Source organism: Numenius arquata, chromosome 2, assembly GCF_964106895.1.
Source record: "Numenius arquata chromosome 2, bNumArq3.hap1.1, whole genome shotgun sequence".
NCBI classification, from domain to species: domain Eukaryota; kingdom Metazoa; phylum Chordata; class Aves; order Charadriiformes; family Scolopacidae; genus Numenius; species Numenius arquata.
Genome location: NC_133577.1, coordinates 77,290,098 through 77,306,356, shown reverse-complemented (window position 1 = coordinate 77,306,356; position 16,259 = coordinate 77,290,098). Strand labels below are relative to the sequence as shown.

Sequence of the window (16,259 nt, the reverse complement as noted above, 5' to 3'; positions counted from 1 at the left end):
CTTTGTCTTTGGCTACTTCGTTTTAGTCTGTAGGAAAGAGTTTAGAAACCTACACATGCATTAAAAGTAGTTTCTTACATTGTATTTACGCAAGGGCTTTTATTTTTCAATAGTCTTTTGAGATTTCATTATGAAGTTACATTTGAGAAATATTTAATCGTTGGTCTTAAGTGAAAAATAATACAAGTAGACTGTTGTTCGTAGGACCTACGTGCAATACTTTGGAGATACTAACTGTACAAGTTTACATTTCTGTCTTCAAAAGGCTTGCAACTTACCTTTAAAGCTGAAGCTTTTCAACTTTGCTGTTTAGCTTGATGGTAATTTAGAAACTTCACCAGGCAGTTTTAAATATGAGCATTTCAGAAATATGAAAAGAAATTATTATGTTCCCTTCAGCTAGTTCTAAATGCAAGCCACGATGTGATTGTTTTAAAAAAACAAGCTACTTTGGGGATTCAGGAAAACCACGAGGAGCTAGTGACACTTACCACAGCTGAGTTAGAACTAATGTCACCCTCTTTCTCTGGTTTTACTGTGGGACGTGAGTTTTGTGTGCTCCAGGGGAGCCAGGCAGAGTGAGAGATTCCTCCAGGGTTAGTACGGTCCTGGACAGCAGAGGATCCGTTTCTTAAAACATGATCTGTTTTGGCTCTGGTTTTATACTGGGCCCGAGGGGGCGAAGAGGTCTGTTATATGGAGAGCTGCTGTTAATTCCTCAAGTTTGATTTTCTGTCAACAGACAGATTCACTTTCCTGTCCAAGTATTCCTGTTCTCATGATAGCTTTTCCTATACGGAACAATGTATATGTCCTGTGGACCTGCAGAATTTGCAACTAGCCCTTGCATGTACACAAAACACAGGTGCAGATTAAGGAAAGACTTGTAGCTTCCTTTGACATTAGAAGGTAGTAAAGAGGATTTACAGTTCATTAGGATCCTCCTCCATCCTTCCAACCCTTTCATGTATCTCTTCAATGTTTCAGTGCCATTCCCTTACTTAAGGGTCCTGGATATCTTACTCTATGTTGCAGCTTGTAAAAGGCATTTATTGGGGGGCTGGATTTGACTCATGTTCTTGGACCCAACTTTGTGAACAGTGATTAGTTCAACTAGAAGTGTAGCCCGTATTACTTTCTTCAGTAGCCCACAAAAAGTCCAGGTCAGTTCCTGTAGCTCCTGTGCTGTCAAACGGAGTATGTTAATTCACATCGCTTTATACCAGCTGGAGATCTGGTCCAGTGTGTTGAAAGATGCAGGAGGCAGTTGCTGCGGTGTATTTGTTAACTTAGTTGGCCTGAAGGGACGTGGAGTGAGAAAACTTCCATCATTCTAATTCATTCTCTGAATGTTTTTCTCTCAACAGCTCTGAAAAGTCCAGCTGCATTTCATGAACAAAGAAGGAGTTTGGAGCGGGCCAGGGTAAGATGCAGTGTGCTCTTTAACGTTTTGGGGAAGTCAGGAGTATGTCTTGTGTTTTGGGCATCCTGTATCTGTTAATGAGGTGCAGAAGGAAATCGTTCATGTTCTGGATGTAACACAGCGCTATGCAGTCAGAGATGTATTGGATGGGGTGTTCTTTAGCTTGTATGTGGTGGTGGTTAACCCCCAGTGAACCAGATGTGCCTAAAACCCAATGAATATGGTGCCTGGATTTCCCCTGGAGTCTTCTTTCTAGAAGTCACTGATATTCTGCTTCCTCGCTGTCCATATACTTTACATTTTTATGGTGTCTGTTTTGCCCTAAATGCTCCTGTCGTGTGGAGCTCAGTTCCACCTTTGAGGAAAGTGTATGGTTCTCTGTTACCTGCACGTGCACTTGTTTATCTAGAACATTAGAAATTGAAAATTTAGTAGAGAGGATCCCCTACAAAATCTTGTAACACCGAAATCACACAGACTTCTGGCTCTATAGAAAGAGGAAGCCAAGCGTCACAGTTCATGTGGCACCTTTGCTAACTGGGGGGTTTCTTGATGATTTCTGTTCCTCAAAAGGCCTCTGGGGATAGCTATTTTTCTGACTAGCCTGCAGAGGAATAAAACCTGTTATGACTGCTGGGCTAAGTTTTGTTTTAAAAGTGAAAGCAACATAAGTAAAAAAATAACAGCTGTGATTAAAACCTGCAAGGCAGTGTTAGCACTGTAAACTCTGTGGAAGGATTGGAACGTTGGACTTTGCATTAAGACCAGTGTCCCAAAGGCTTTTGCTTTTTCCTCCTCTTATTTCTACAACCTTCTTATTAAGTTAATATTTTGGTGTGGTCAATTGAGCAAGTATGGTGCAGTTTTCTGATTGACTTTAATATTTGTTTTCTCTGAAGGCCCGTTCTGATGGCCAGTACTTACCAGTCTGTTACCCACTGCTCCCAGGTTCCCATTTCTGGGCTTTGCAAAGGGTGACGTGCTCAGCCTGGACAGGGTCATCTCTGTCCATTGCTCTGCAGTGCATTCTCCAAAGAGCTGAAAGCAATTCTGGAAATTAAATGGGTCTTGTCGCAGCATTTAGATTCTGGCTGCCAAGGGAGTGCATGGGGTCTTTAGCTTAACAAGTAACATATCTTTAAACAAATAAGAGAATGCCCAAACCACAAGTCGGCCCTGAATGTCAGCAGTATATGAAAGTATTTGCTGTGAACAATGGAACCAGTGCATATGCCTATAATGTAAAAAGAAATGTCTTGAATTTCACCCTGACACAAATTTAATGGTGTTGGATAAAAGGGAAAAAGAGGACTTGAGCTCTTGAGGAAGTCCTTCCCAGTTTCTGTTTTGCAGGACAGCAGTGCACCCTTATACTGAAGCGATGTACAGTGGAAGGTCATCTTTAGAATAAACTCATTCTCTGGACGCTCTGGGACAGAAGATATGTTCCTTCTCTGTTCTGTGTTTATGTAGATCTCAGTAACAACTAAAGATGGTTGTTTCTCTTGTTTGTGCTGTCCAAGATTACCTCACTCCTGCATCTGATCAACTGAAATTGGTTCTTCCTTGTCTGTTTTTGCTGCAGACAGAGGACTATCTGAAACGGAAAATCCGGTCCCGGCCAGAGAGATCAGAGCTGGTTAGGATGCACATTCTGGAAGGTATTGCACGTGCTAAACAGGAAAACATCAACAATAAATTTATCGTAACTACTTATTTAACTGCTTTCTATTTTGCCTCTGGCCCCCAAGTCTTTCTTTCAGTCAGAAGCAGGCAGAAGATCATGCCTGCTGGAGGATTTCTTGAAGGGATTCAGCTTGGCTCGCAGGGAGATTCTCGGGAGAATCTATTACATGAATTCAAAATTGTGCAGTTTTGTGTAGCTGAGCAACAACGAAATGGAATGACTGTGATTGCTCTTCTACTAAGGGAAGACTCTGTATCCAAGAAGGAGTGAGGCAGATTTGATCTAATTAGTAAGCACCTCAGTTTCAGAGAGGGAGTGCTATGCGGCTGCTGAGCACCACATCTTTGGACATAACTGAAAGGGAAAAGATGAAGAAGAATTGGGTGACATCAGTTTGAGAACAGTAAATTTTTCCTATTCTAGAGTCACAAGGACTACCATAGTTATCTTTACAACATAACTACACATAATATCTGTAATATCTTCACAGTGCATAGTTATCTATTGTTATCTGCAGCTATTTTCCTTTACAGTTACCTACAGTTACCTTTCTGAACAGAAGTAAAGTACTGCTGAAGTGCATAGGTTGACCATTGCTGGATTGATGCCATTTTATTTACTCTCCCTTGAACAGAGACCTCAGCTGAACCCTCCTTGCAGGCAAAGCAGCTGAAGCTAAAGAGAGCCAGACTGGCAGATGACCTCAATGAGAAGATAGCGCAGAGGCCAGGTCCCATGGAGCTGGTGGAGAAGAACATCTTGCCTGTGGAATCGAGCCTGAAGGAAGCCATTATAGGTATGGCCAGAGGAAGGCCTGTGTTGAGGGCATTTCCCACAGGTGGCTGTGGTTTGTTGTCAATTCACCTGCCTGTCTAAGGGAATGCAGTCCCATCGTTGGTCTTGTTTCCCTGTCTCAGAATCACAGCCTTTCATCCCCAAGGATTCTAAAAAGCAGGACTCCCTCTGGCACAGACAGACATAAATTTATAGAGAGTATGGACATCCCAGAATAACGTGAAAGCAATTGTGTACCCTAAAGACTTGAAAGACTGTTGAAGATTGCATTCCTTAGATTCACTCCTTAAAAATCCCTCTCTCATTATAACATGTCAGCAACCTTGGTTAGGGAGAACCCCCTGACTTAGATCGGGGAGAGGAGACAGAATATAAACAGGTGGGATGAAACAAAAGCTGTCTGTGAACTTAAAAACTTCAGACGATTCAACTCCTTTAAAAATAAACCAGAACAGATGTAAATCATGCCAGTGCCATTCCAAGGGCTGAAAGGAATGCTGAGGAATAGCCTTCCCACTGCCGCAGCAGAGCTTTTGCCCGTCTCCCCAGACTGAGCAGTCTGTGTGCGTCTGTGGTTATTCATCCCCTCAAACACGCACTGCTACTTTAAAGACAAATGGGACACAACTGTGAGCAAGATGGAATATTTTTCATGAAAAAGGAAAAGAACAGTGTAGGGGGAGAGCCTGCCTTCACTATTGCACAAGATGTGGTTGAGGAAGAGAAAAAATGAACTTGTGAACTGGAGAGCATTAGGGATGTGGCTTCCTTCTGGCTTTGACATCTCTCTGGATTTCTCCTGCTTTTATGTTAGGTGCAAATGATAGTATTTTCCTGCTTAGCAAGATTAGTTTGAGATAATGTAATCTAAACAACATTAGTTCATTACTGATGTAGACTCAAGTGAACTTATCTACTGGACATGTAGATAGGAATGCTACTAGCAGTCAAGGTCACCACGTAATCTATAGTCCGTGTTGCTTATAAGACTAGAGGACAATTTGGGATTCTCTCTTGAAGAGGGATTCTACCTCCCACCACATAGGATGAACACCAAAGAAACCGTGACTCAAACTTGCACTGTCTTCTTTGGTGCCGAATGATAATCAAACAAGCCAGGCCACAGATCTGGGTTTGGGCAGAGTTAAGTAGCTCTTGTTATAATTCCTGATCTTGTCTGGCTAAGAAGCAAGGGAAATGGTTCACCCCAGTCTGCATCATTTTATTCTACTGATAGCAGTGATGAATGTAAACACTCAAAACTGATCCAGCTTGGGCTCTGTTCTCTCATTTTTAGTTGGTGCTTTAAGCACGGCTCAGATGTAACTCTCTCCATGCTTTCATTATCTTTTATGATCTAGTGTCAAGTCAAATAATTTCTTAGTCCACTTTAAAGACCACAATTGATGTTTGTGTTTCTAGTTGGACAGGTGAACTACCCAAAGGTTGCAGACAATTCCTCCTTTGATGAGGACAGCAGTGATGCCCTCTCCCCAGAGCAGCCAGCCAGCCATGAGTCCCAGGGGTCTGTCCCATCACCGATGGACTCCCGGATTTGTGAGCCTCTCCCTAGCACCACTGGCACATCACTAGCTCAGGTGAGAATGTGGTGGCCTCCTGCAGTGCCCTACGGCTCCACAGCTACTGCTGATTTGTGGCGGAGGATCCTAAAAAGTGAGACTGAGGGATCCTTAAAAGGTATAGTCTGTGAGATTTCACAAGGGGTCTTAGCTCTGCATGTTGTTGGTGAAGTCCTCTGTTTATTCAGAAGCTCCTGTAGTGGTGCCATATGGGGAAGGGGGGCAGTCATTCCTTGGTGATACAGCCTGTGTTGGTGCACAACTGATTCTGGCAGGTAAAGCTGGGAGATACTGGTGTGGGATTTTGATTCCTTTTCTGCCCTAAGAAGTTGTGCTGCTTCTCAGGGACAACTGAAGCAGTGGGTTAAAGGAGTGTAATTCATGACTTGAAACCTCTGCTGCTTCCCTATAAGCGGACACTTCCTGCACTCTCTTAAACTGTTTCCCTTCTCGTATGTGTATTCATTGTGCCATTTTCTGTCCCTGCAGGGTACATCCCAATTGCAGATCAGTGCAGACTCCAGTGAAACACTTTTCCTACCTGAACAGCCACCCCCGCCTCTGCCACCTCCACCTCTTCTGCCTCCCAGTCTTACCAATGGAGTGGCTCTTACTGCTGCCAAGCCCCCACCAACGCTCATCAAGGTACTACTTTGGCTGGTTTCTTCATTGTTGTAGTCTGAAGGAAGATAAGATGGTTACTCTGAAGAAGGCTTGGAGCTGGAAGTATTGTGTTAACAGATGCAGAGGAAGGAAAGCTTATTTCTCACTAGTTTCTTTCTCTGACACTAGTTGTAATGTATTTAATAGGTTTTTCTGTTCCATGATGTATTCACCTTCTGTAAAATCGGTCCTGAATGCAAAATGTTTTGAAACAATCGACATTCTCCATAACTAGAGTCAGTGTGTCTGCGCTGGATGAGCAAGTGGTCTGGCGTACTAATAATGGAAGGATGACCTGCATTATGGTGCAGTGTAAACTGCTGTGGGTGCTTTGACTATGCTGCTGCCTGAGTTAGAGAACCATGGAAAGGCCCTGAGGTCAAATCTGGAGAATTTTGAAAAGAAAATCCCAGTGTGTGTTCTCGTTTATATGGGGTGTTGTGTTATTTCAGTGTTTTCATTCTTATTTGCTTCCTCCTTTTCTTTTAAATAGCAAAGCCAGCCCAAGTCTGCTAGTGAGAAGTCTCAGCGCAGTAAAAAAGCCAAGGAGTTGAAGCCGAAAGTCAAGAAGCTTAAATATCATCAGTATATTCCTCCGGACCAAAAGCAGGACAAGGGAGCTCCTCCCATGGATTCATCCTATGCCAAAATACTGCAGCAGCAGCAGCTCTTTCTCCAGCTTCAGATCCTCAGCCAGCAGCAGCAGCAGCACTACAACTATCAGACCATCCTGCCAGCTCCACCAAAGTATGGCTCCTAAGTGGCAGCTCTCTCTTAGGATGCACTCGCTTCCCCAGAACTGTTATTAGAGACATTGTCTTCTGGGTGTGAGATGTTGCGGTTGGATGTAACACACTCAATTCTGAGGAGTGGCTGAGGGAGCTGGGGTTGTTCAGCCTAGAGAAAAGGAGGCTGAGGGGAGACCTTATCGCTCTCTACGACTACCTGAAAGGAGGTTGTAGTGAGGGGGGGTTGGTCTCTTCTCCCAAGGAGCAAGCGATAGGACAAGAGGAAACAGCCTCAAGTTGCACCAGGGGAAGTTTAGATTGGATATTAGGAAGTATTTCTCCACCAAAAAGATTGTCAAGCATTGGAACAGGCTGCCCAGGGAAGTGGTGGAGTCGCCATCCCTGGAGATATTTTAAAGAAGGGTAGACGTGGTTCTGAGGCACATGGTTTAGTGGTGGTTTTTGTGTGTTAGGTTGATGGTTGGACTCGATGATCTGAAAGGTCCCTTCCAGCCTAGACTATTCTATGATTCTGTAAGTTACAGTGAGCCACAAAAAGGGCCGGTGTCAGATGAATCAGACCAAAGCAGCTGAAGTGAGTTGGTTGGCAGGGTAAGGAGCATGGATATAGTCAAAGGTACTGGTGTGCTTTAGTGTCTAGGGTGACACTAGTGACCCAGATGTTTCTGAATGTGATTGTTGACACTGAGGGCCTCTGGTGCCTTTCCACCTTGGTTTTGATGCCTGTGTTTTTTCTTTCCCTGCAGGCCTCCAGGAGAGCAGCAGAGCGGTGCCAGCGCCCCTGCTGTACGCAATCTCTCTGCCACGGTCAGCAGCACATCCTCAGTACCCTCGGGTTCCAGTGGGCTCATGCGACAAAACAGTAATGCTGCGGTGGGCAAGCCTGGCCCTCTCCCAGCCAACCTAGATGAGATGAAGGTAAATGTCCTGTGAAGCTGCACGGCCCCCTTTTTTGCCATTTTCGGTGGAGAGGGCAGTACTGAACGGTGTTGCTGCCCCAGAGCAGGGCTGAGGTGGACTGACAGGAGTTAGTCATAACAGCTAGCGTTGCTACCCTGCAGTCTGTACCTGAGGGACAGGTTTGTTGGCCTGCAGAAGGGTCAGTTTAGTCCTTTGCCCCATGGTTATGGTAGCTGTTAACAGAGAGTGTACGTACTTTTAATTTGCCCTCTTTTTTTTTCCCCCGTGTCAGGTAGCAGAGCTGAAGCAAGAGCTGAAGTTGAGGGCCTTGCCTGTCTCGGGCACAAAGACGGGTCTGATTGAGCGTCTCAGAGCTTATCAAGAGCAGAACGGTGCAGCCAGCCAAACAACCCCCGCTCCCAAGCCCAACACAGCAGCCGTCATCCCAAAAGCTGCCGAAGTGGTGGTAGCCTTCCCGGCTGCCAGGCTGAGCACAGGGCCAGCCCTGGTCACCACTGGCATTGCACCAGCAGAAGTAGTCGTGGCCACAGTCACCGGTGGCGGCGTGATGAAGTTTGGCAGCACAGGCTCAACTCCTCCTGTTTCTCCAACTCCTTCTGAGCGCTCGCAAATGAGCACAGGGGACGAGAACTCGGCCACTGGAGACACCTTTGGAGAGATGGTAACTTCACCCCTGACCCAGCTCACCTTGCAGGCATCTCCAGTGCAGTTCCTGGTGAAGGAAGAAAGCTCCAAGTCTGCCTCCTGCAGCGTAAGTGCGGCACCCAGGTCGGAGCGGTGCAGCACCGGTAACAGCAGAGATGCAGAAGTTAGGGACAAAGACCAGATGCTGCAGGAGAAGGACAAGCAGATTGAGGAACTCACTCGCATGCTGAAGCAGAAGCAGCAGCTGGTTGAGATGCTTAGACTACAGCTCGAGCAGGAGAAGCGCTCTCAGCAGTCACTACCGGCCCCAGCGGCTGCGGGAGAAGGAACAGCCCTTGCCTCCAACCCAGCAGCATTTGGCACCCAGGTGAAAAGTGAAAACGGTTTCCTGAGTTGCCAGTTTGCAAATCAATCCAGTGGCCAAACAGACCAATTCAGCCCTGCACCAACAGCTAGCCAAATGGACACTTCGAACCCAAGCCCAGTGCCAAAGAAAGCCGTGATGGTGAAGCAGGAGGTGCCAGCCGCGGAAGCAGAGCCACCGTGCCAGTCCCACAGCCCGCGGCTTTTCCTTGGCCAGCAAGGGAGCGCCCTGAGCGACCTCATCAAGGGCACCCCTCCCCCCACCCTCATCACCGACTCCACAGGGACCCACATCGTCCTCACCGTGACCAAGCAGAGCGCCGAGAGGCAGGGCCTCTCGCCCCAGGCGAAGGCAGGGAGTAGCTGCCCGGCCTTGCAGGTAGGGAAGGGTTAGACCACATATCAATGATTATAAATACTTAAAGGGGGGTTGTCAGGAGGATTGGGGCCAGTCTTTTTTCAGTGGTGCCCAGACACAGGACAAGAGGTAACGGGCATGAACTCGAACATAAGAAGTTCCATCTAAACATGAGGAGGAACTTCTTTACTTTGAGGGTGGCAGAGCACTGGAACAGGCTGCCCAGGGAGGTGGTGGACTCTCCTTCTCTGGAGACATTCGAAACCGGCCTGCGTGCAATCCTGTCCAGCCTGCTTTAGGTGAACCTGCTCTGGCGGGGGGGAGGACTAGGTGATCTTCCAACCCCTGCCATTCTGTGATTGTGTGATCACATCCCTGCTGCAGGTAGTTGGATTCCTCTCTCCATCTTCTTGCTGTTGTGGTTCAGGTTGCCACAGAATGACTTAATGTGGTAGAAATTCAACGCCATAAATACTAAACTGGCTGAGTTGTTTGCCACGATAGCTGGTAGATCATGGCTTTGTAAAACAAGAGCAGTGTAAGCAGCTCTTTAGCAAAAAGACTGGAGTTTGACAATGAGGAACTGTGTACAGCAATGCACGATTGACTGTGCACATCACAGGCTGTTCAGCATTCTTCCAAACACGTGGTTCTGCCTTTTGTCGGGCAGGAGCTCGGGTTTGGAGGACAAGGGTTTGCTGCCACATTGCATTACTTTTTGAAAGAACAACTATGCCTGTGGTATTAAAAAAAGCAGGGTGTATTTCACCTCTTGTTCTTTATTAGAGAGATTGTAGTCTGAGTGATAGATAGGTCACCTTGTCTACTGAGAGCTGAAATCAGACCCTGGGAGCAGACTTTTTGCTTTTTGACTGCTCTTTGTTTTAATGCATGTCAGTATTTCAGTGTTAACAGAGTCTTTCATCAGAGATGATCTACTATTCCCCTGTTGGCATGAGCTCAGCACTTAACAGAAGTGTTCCGAGCGTTTCTTCCAGGAAGGCATAAATATGCCCAGGTTTTATGACATAAGTCAAACCCCAGCATCTTCCATGGCATCAGAGAAGATTTTCATTCTCTGCCGCTACATTTCCTGCACCTTCTGCAGAGCAAGTGGCAGTGTCTACCATCAGGGACAGGCACTTGTGATAGAGTCCAGCCTTTGGCTGGGTACCTTTCTTTCTGCCTCCCTGAGCAGCAGTAAAATGCTGGGTCACTTGGTGTTGAAGCTTCTCCAAGCGAGTCTTACCTGTTGCCTCAGGAGCAGACTTACTACTTGCTTTCTTTATGTTTTAATTTACTTTCCCTAAAGATAACACTTCAAAGCAGCAACTAATGTTCCATAACCTCTTTATTGGTCCATCTTAACACCTGTTCATCCATTTACAAAGAGAAACTCTGTGTCTGTGCAGGAGAAAGAATGCAAATATAGGAAGTATTGTATAGGCCTAGATGTATTCCCAGGCTATACAATTAATTTGTATGTTTAGTATTAGGAACAATTGTAGGTTTCAGTCATTCTAAGTTGTGAATTTGTATGATCCCTTAAAATTGTTCTTGATGTTGCACATCATAGAACTCCACAATCTTTTTTGTCCAGAGGAGTTGCTGCATTTACTGTGTAGCAGGTGAGATGCCAGTCAGCTGTCTAAATATCAGCATCCAGCGTCACCCTTGATACCCCAGGGTATCTCACCTGAACTCCAGCCACTGCTCCAGAAGGGCACAGGTCCTGTGTCAGGTCTGCCAGGCCTTGAGAGATATCACGGATAGCCTAGGGACTTAGACTGGTGCTGCCTCCTCTTGTAGGCCTCTGAATCCCACCCCCATCTGATTTCTCTGCTTGGCGAAACAGAATGATTGACTGAATATCCTAAAGAATAAAGAGTGGGGAAGAACAAATTTCATAAATCCTTTAAGAAACGCAAACCTTACTCCATGTTGTGTCTGAGAAATAGCTTCTCATGGATACCCTTTTCTTTCCAGAGAGTACAATCATCGCCCGCTAAACCTTCCAGCCAACCGCCGTGTCAGCTACCGGCAAGCACCCCTCAGCAGCCCACGCCGCAGCAGAAGCAGCAGCCCCCGCCGCAGCAGAAGCAGCAGCAGCAGCCCCTGCAGCAGCAGCCCAGAGGACTGAACCAATCTGTCAGAAAGGTAACTCGCTGTCTGCTCACTTTTCTTCTTGTTTTTCTTTGCCTGCTGATGGGATTTGTAGCAGCGGTGGGAAGGGGACACAGGCGCACAGTCCTGGTCAGAGACCTTCATCACAGCAACTGAAATCTCACAGCAGCTTCTGCCACACAGTTTTTGGTTTCCAGCTTGAAAGTGGCAGCAGAAGGGGTGCCTGGCACAGCCTCTCCATCCCCCTGTCTCCTGCTGAACTAGCCGCCATTGAGAGCCCATCAGGCGTGAGGTTTCAGGAGCACTAAGTGTCTGGGAGGTCTTCCCCTGTGGGCTCGCTTGGAAGTGATGTGGAGGCTTTGCAGCAAAGAGCTCTGGGCTGAACTCTGATAAGTTACTAACTGCTGGCCTTTGGGCCCACATCTGGGCAGAATTCCAGCTGGTGTTTTAAACAAGTATCGTCTATCAATTAAAACCGATGAGAGGCCAGAGTGGGCAGCCTTGGTTCTCAGTGGTGGTCCCGATTCTTGGAGAGCTGCTAAACTGAAAAGGTGGTTACTGCGTGGAGAGAGGGTTGTGTGGGCAGCGTGTCTGCTACTGAAGGTGGTTTATGAGCTCTGAGAGGGACAAAACGATGTGACCTTTTGCTCTCTGGTACTAGTGAACGTGCTGTGATTTCCATTCCCTTGCCTTGAGCGTACCTGTTAACTGTCTCTGTGTGAAGTGCAGTGCCGGTTTGGGAAAGAGAGCACCTCTGGCTTTACTGCTTCTCCAGGTGATGGCTGCAAAGAGGCTCTGCTGTGCATCTCCTCCCTTTCTAGCCCACATCAGGGATGACTTAGCTCTCTCTCTAACATGTAATCAAGATAAAATACAAAAGATTACAAAGAGTTTTTAGAGCTTGGAGGATTGCTTCTTAGCCAGATCCTGGAAAGGATATGAAGACAGGAATTATTTCTAGTGTAGCCGGAGTGGGCTGCCCACTTTGCAAAGGGTCAGTGCCTTGGTTTGCTTTGAGACCTTTGAGGAAATGCAGAAGGTGAAACAAAGGCACCTTCTCCCTCAGCTTCCCTTAGCTCGTGTGCCATGGAGGCATCTGTAGTGACTTTCCTGATCCTTTTGCCTCCCTGTAGAGTCAGAAGCCAGGTCAGAAGCCAGCCCCACACCATATTGTTTTTCTCAACACCTCCAAACCTGCAGCCCTTCTTCCCCAATTGTTTCCACAAATGATCCCTGAAAATTGGTGCTCCTGGCAAAGCTGCCCCACCCAGTGTGTCAAAAAAACCATACCCTCCCAGCACATTCCAGTGGCCTGTGCTACAATATACCAGTTTCCAGCTGCTCTCAGAAAGAGAGTCTAACTGCCGTAGAGGCAAAGACCTGGTCCACCTTTTAACTTTTCTAATGGGCAGTTGTGTGCTGATTCATCTGGTAAAGCTGAGTCACAAGCACCACTTCCTGCGATGCTTGGGGTTTCCTTTGGAGGTCTCTGGTGATGCTGAGTGCTCTGGTGCTCTCCGCCCACCATCAGGCTGTGAAACTTGCTGCTAGTGAAACTTGACTGTGTCCCCAAAGCAGGCACTGCAGAGGGAGGTGGGTAAAAGATAGGTTCTGGATAAATTGCACAGAGTAGCCTGAACACAACAAGGGGAGTGCCCTCTCTCTCCAAAGAGCTAGAGGAATCCCCCAGTTGGACAGATGAGGCTCTCCCCAACTAGCAGCAGCCTGGGGGTGGTTTGTGGCGTGGTTGGTTTAGTGTTAGAAAAATCAGCAAAACATTTCCAGCTGTGAGCTGGAGGGGAAATCTGTCTTCCTCCCCTGCAGCCAGGGCATAGTGCACAGAGTACATGGAAGAAGCCAGGCTGCTGAGAGCAGAGCACTGCAGCCCTCCGTGCAGCGCTCACCAAGAGATGGGGTGATGGTCTGTCAAAGCAGTTGTGAGACAGGAGTTGATATGAACTTTCCCCTGATCGCCCCTTCTGCCTTCGTTCTAAACAGCCCTCGTCGCAGCCCGGCTCTCCTGTGGCCCCTTCCCCATCCCAGATGGATCTGGAGCAGCAACAGCACACGTCGCTTTTTGGAACTCCTCCACCTCCTCTCCCTGTTCCCTCAGTCCCAATGAAAGAGCCACCAGGCTATGAAGAGGCCGTGAAGCAACAGCCAAAGGCCCAGGTGAGAGCAGGTTTTCTCACTGCTTTCCTTGGAGAGCAGGTGAAAATTTTTCACTGTAAATCTGCTGAGATTCCTGAGCTGGGCCAGTAACAGAGAACGGAGACACAACTGCACCTTCAATTCCTCATGGAGGGTTTGGGGCAGACCCTAAACTACAGGTAGAGATCCCAAACCACTCACTGCCTGGTGAGTGTTAGTACAGCAGTTGCAGACTATACCTTCCTTCCCATCCAGTAACAGTCTGGGGTTAGGAGGATTCTGGTGCCTGTGCCTCCCTGTGCTCATTCTTGCCAGAAAACAGCTGCATCATTAAGGCGAGGGAGGAGAGCCAGCAGCCAAGGGTGTTGCTGGAGGTAGAAGCTCCCCTGGTAAATAGGAAGCTAATCCTGTGCTTGCTCTCCCCAGGAGAACGGCTGTTCCAGCCAGCAAATGGATGACCTGTTTGACATTCTCATCGAAAGTGGAGGTAAGGAGACAAAGCCAGCATTTCCCGTAGTCTTTGGGTTTTAGCCTGGGGATTATAAAGCCCTGAGGGGAGAGTTTGTCATGGCCTAGGCTTCTGCATCCCTGTCAGTGTCATTAAGGCAGTGAGGGAGATGTCAGTCAGGCATTAGTACAATACAAAGCTTCTTGGTGGTTCTGCTGCATCAGATCTGGGCACATCTCTTCTGCGCTACTGGAAAGAGCTTGAATTCCCCAGAGATGGGCTGAAAACTCCCCACAGCCAGCCAAGCATGGGCACAGGATGTGTTTCCTTATCCCTGTTGGTGGTCAGAGATGGCTCAGTCTGGGGGGGAGTTCCCTGTTGCTCTGGTGGGTGGGAGGGACCCTTCTGGTGTTCAGCCAAGTTTTTTCTCACCCTGGCCTGCCTGTTTTCTCTACAGAGATTTCTGCTGACTTCAAGGATCAGTCATCCCCAGCTGGGAAAGAACCACCCGTGGCCCCAGCCTGCTCCCCACCACCCAGCAGCCACCAATCCTCAGAGCTGGCGGTGCCAGTGTCCTTGGGGCAGCCGGTGCCTGTGGGCCGGCTGGAGGACTTCCTGGAGAGCAGCACTGGCCTCCCACTGCTGACGGCAGGCCACGACGGGCCGGAGCCCCTGTCCCTGATTGATGACCTCCACAGTGAGATGCTGAGCAGCTCGGCCATCCTGGACCACCCGCCTTCACCTATGGACACCTCGGAATTGCACTTTGCTCACGAGCCATCCGGGGGCATAGCCCTGGATCTGGCTGAGGCTAACTTGGACAGCATGGACTGGCTGGAGCTGCCGGGGGGACCTGTCATGAGCCTGGCTCCCCTCAGCACTGCGGCTCCTAGCCTCTTTTCCACAGACTTCCTTGATGGACACGATCTGCAGCTGCACTGGGATTCTTGCTTGTAGCTCTGTGAGCAGAGACTGAAGGGAATGGGAGCGGGAGGGCACAGGCATGCGGGGGGGGGGGGAGAGGCCAGTCAACCAAAAAAAAAAAAAAAAAAAAAATGGAAACAAGCTCCTAGTATTTGTACTCCTCCCCCAAGAGTGTCCTTCCTGCACGAAGCTGGCAGCGGTGGCAAAGGCAGACCTGCTGCTTGAGCGGCCAGGCCAGGGCAGGGAGAACGGCTGCCGGGGGGGAGAAGAGGCTGCAGGAGCTCTGGGGCTGCTGGCCTCCTGCCCCCTCAGTGCAACCTGACCCATCTCGGTTGAAAGGAGCCGGCAGCACCCCTTCCTCCCGGCAGGAGCAGTGATGGCAGCACATGGGGCACGGAGCTGCCGGGCTACAAGTTCCCTCACACCTCACAGCAGGACATAGCGTGACTGGGCCTGAGCCATTTCCAGAAGCAACACCCCACGTGTTGCTGGGATTGGCAAATAAATGGGGTTGTGCTCCTCCCAGCACACGTGGTTTAACGGTTGCAGAAGGGGATTCTACCTCCAGGGCTGAACACAATGGAGGGAGCGCTGGCTGGGGTCTGGAACAGCTGCTCTCTGCCCCACCTGCTGTCTGTCAGGGGAGGGTCTGCTCTGCCGCTGGGTTGTGAGGAGCTGGGCAGAACAGGCACCTTTTCCAAGTGTAGCCAAAGGGAACCAGGGTTCCCCACCTACCTGGTAACGTCTAAGCTGGTTTTCCAAATATTGCTGAGCTTGGCAGAAGCCTGCCCGCTTGCTTCACTCGCTTTGGGCTGCAAAACAGAGATTTTTTTTTTTAAGGTGCTAAAATCCAGGTCCTTTTATGTTAAATCTGTCCTTCACTGCCCCAAACCTCTGGTTGGGCCTGGAGTCCGACCTTGAGGTGCAACCTCCCCTTTGTCCCAGCTTCCACAGCACTTGTAACAGCCTCAGGTGAGAAGGGCAGTCAGCCCTTCGGACTGTCCTGGGGAGCATGTGAGGGGCGCAGCAACGAGCAACATATCATTAGGGGCCATGTGCAATCTGTCTCCTGCCTTCAGCTGTGCTGTTGCCTTCCTGTAGCAGGTGCCCCAGTGGAAAGAAGCAGCTGGGGATGGGAGACCCAACAGACACAGGAAGGGGAAGTGGCACCGCAAACCGGGCGTTGGGTGGCACAACACAGGTCCTAGCTCAGTGGCGTGACTGTAAGGGCCCTATTCTGGAGAGAAGCGGGAGCCTGAAAGCAAGTAATGGGCAGGTGACCTCTGCTCTTCTTTCCCTCCAGACACACCAGCTAAAAGGCAGATGGCTGCTTGCTGTGAGCTGCCACCCTGTGTCCAGCTGCTGCCGGTAGGGCCCTGGGCTGGTGCCTCAGGGTAGGTGCTGACTGATGAGGGGGCAGATGAGCAG

At 48.7% G+C, this 16,259-nt stretch overlaps 1 protein-coding gene across 1 annotated transcript in view; it reads left to right on the top strand.

Moving 5' to 3' along the window:
• The window catches only part of MRTFA (myocardin related transcription factor A), a 47,196-nt gene extending 32,255 nt beyond the window's left edge, over nt 1-14,941 (top strand). Inside the window, exons 3-14 of the mRNA XM_074168345.1 lie at nt 1,368-1,423; nt 3,009-3,084; nt 3,745-3,906; nt 5,328-5,503; nt 5,975-6,130; nt 6,642-6,895; nt 7,644-7,815; nt 8,090-9,205; nt 11,171-11,341; nt 13,307-13,480; nt 13,886-13,946; nt 14,365-14,941. Coding sequence (XP_074024446.1) covers nt 1,368-1,423; nt 3,009-3,084; nt 3,745-3,906; nt 5,328-5,503; nt 5,975-6,130; nt 6,642-6,895; nt 7,644-7,815; nt 8,090-9,205; nt 11,171-11,341; nt 13,307-13,480; nt 13,886-13,946; nt 14,365-14,864 — 3,074 coding nt within the window. The 3' untranslated portion in view covers nt 14,865-14,941. The remainder of the gene's footprint in view (nt 1-1,367; nt 1,424-3,008; nt 3,085-3,744; nt 3,907-5,327; nt 5,504-5,974; nt 6,131-6,641; nt 6,896-7,643; nt 7,816-8,089; nt 9,206-11,170; nt 11,342-13,306; nt 13,481-13,885; nt 13,947-14,364) is intronic.
• Nucleotides 14,942-16,259: the final 1,318 nt, after the last annotated feature.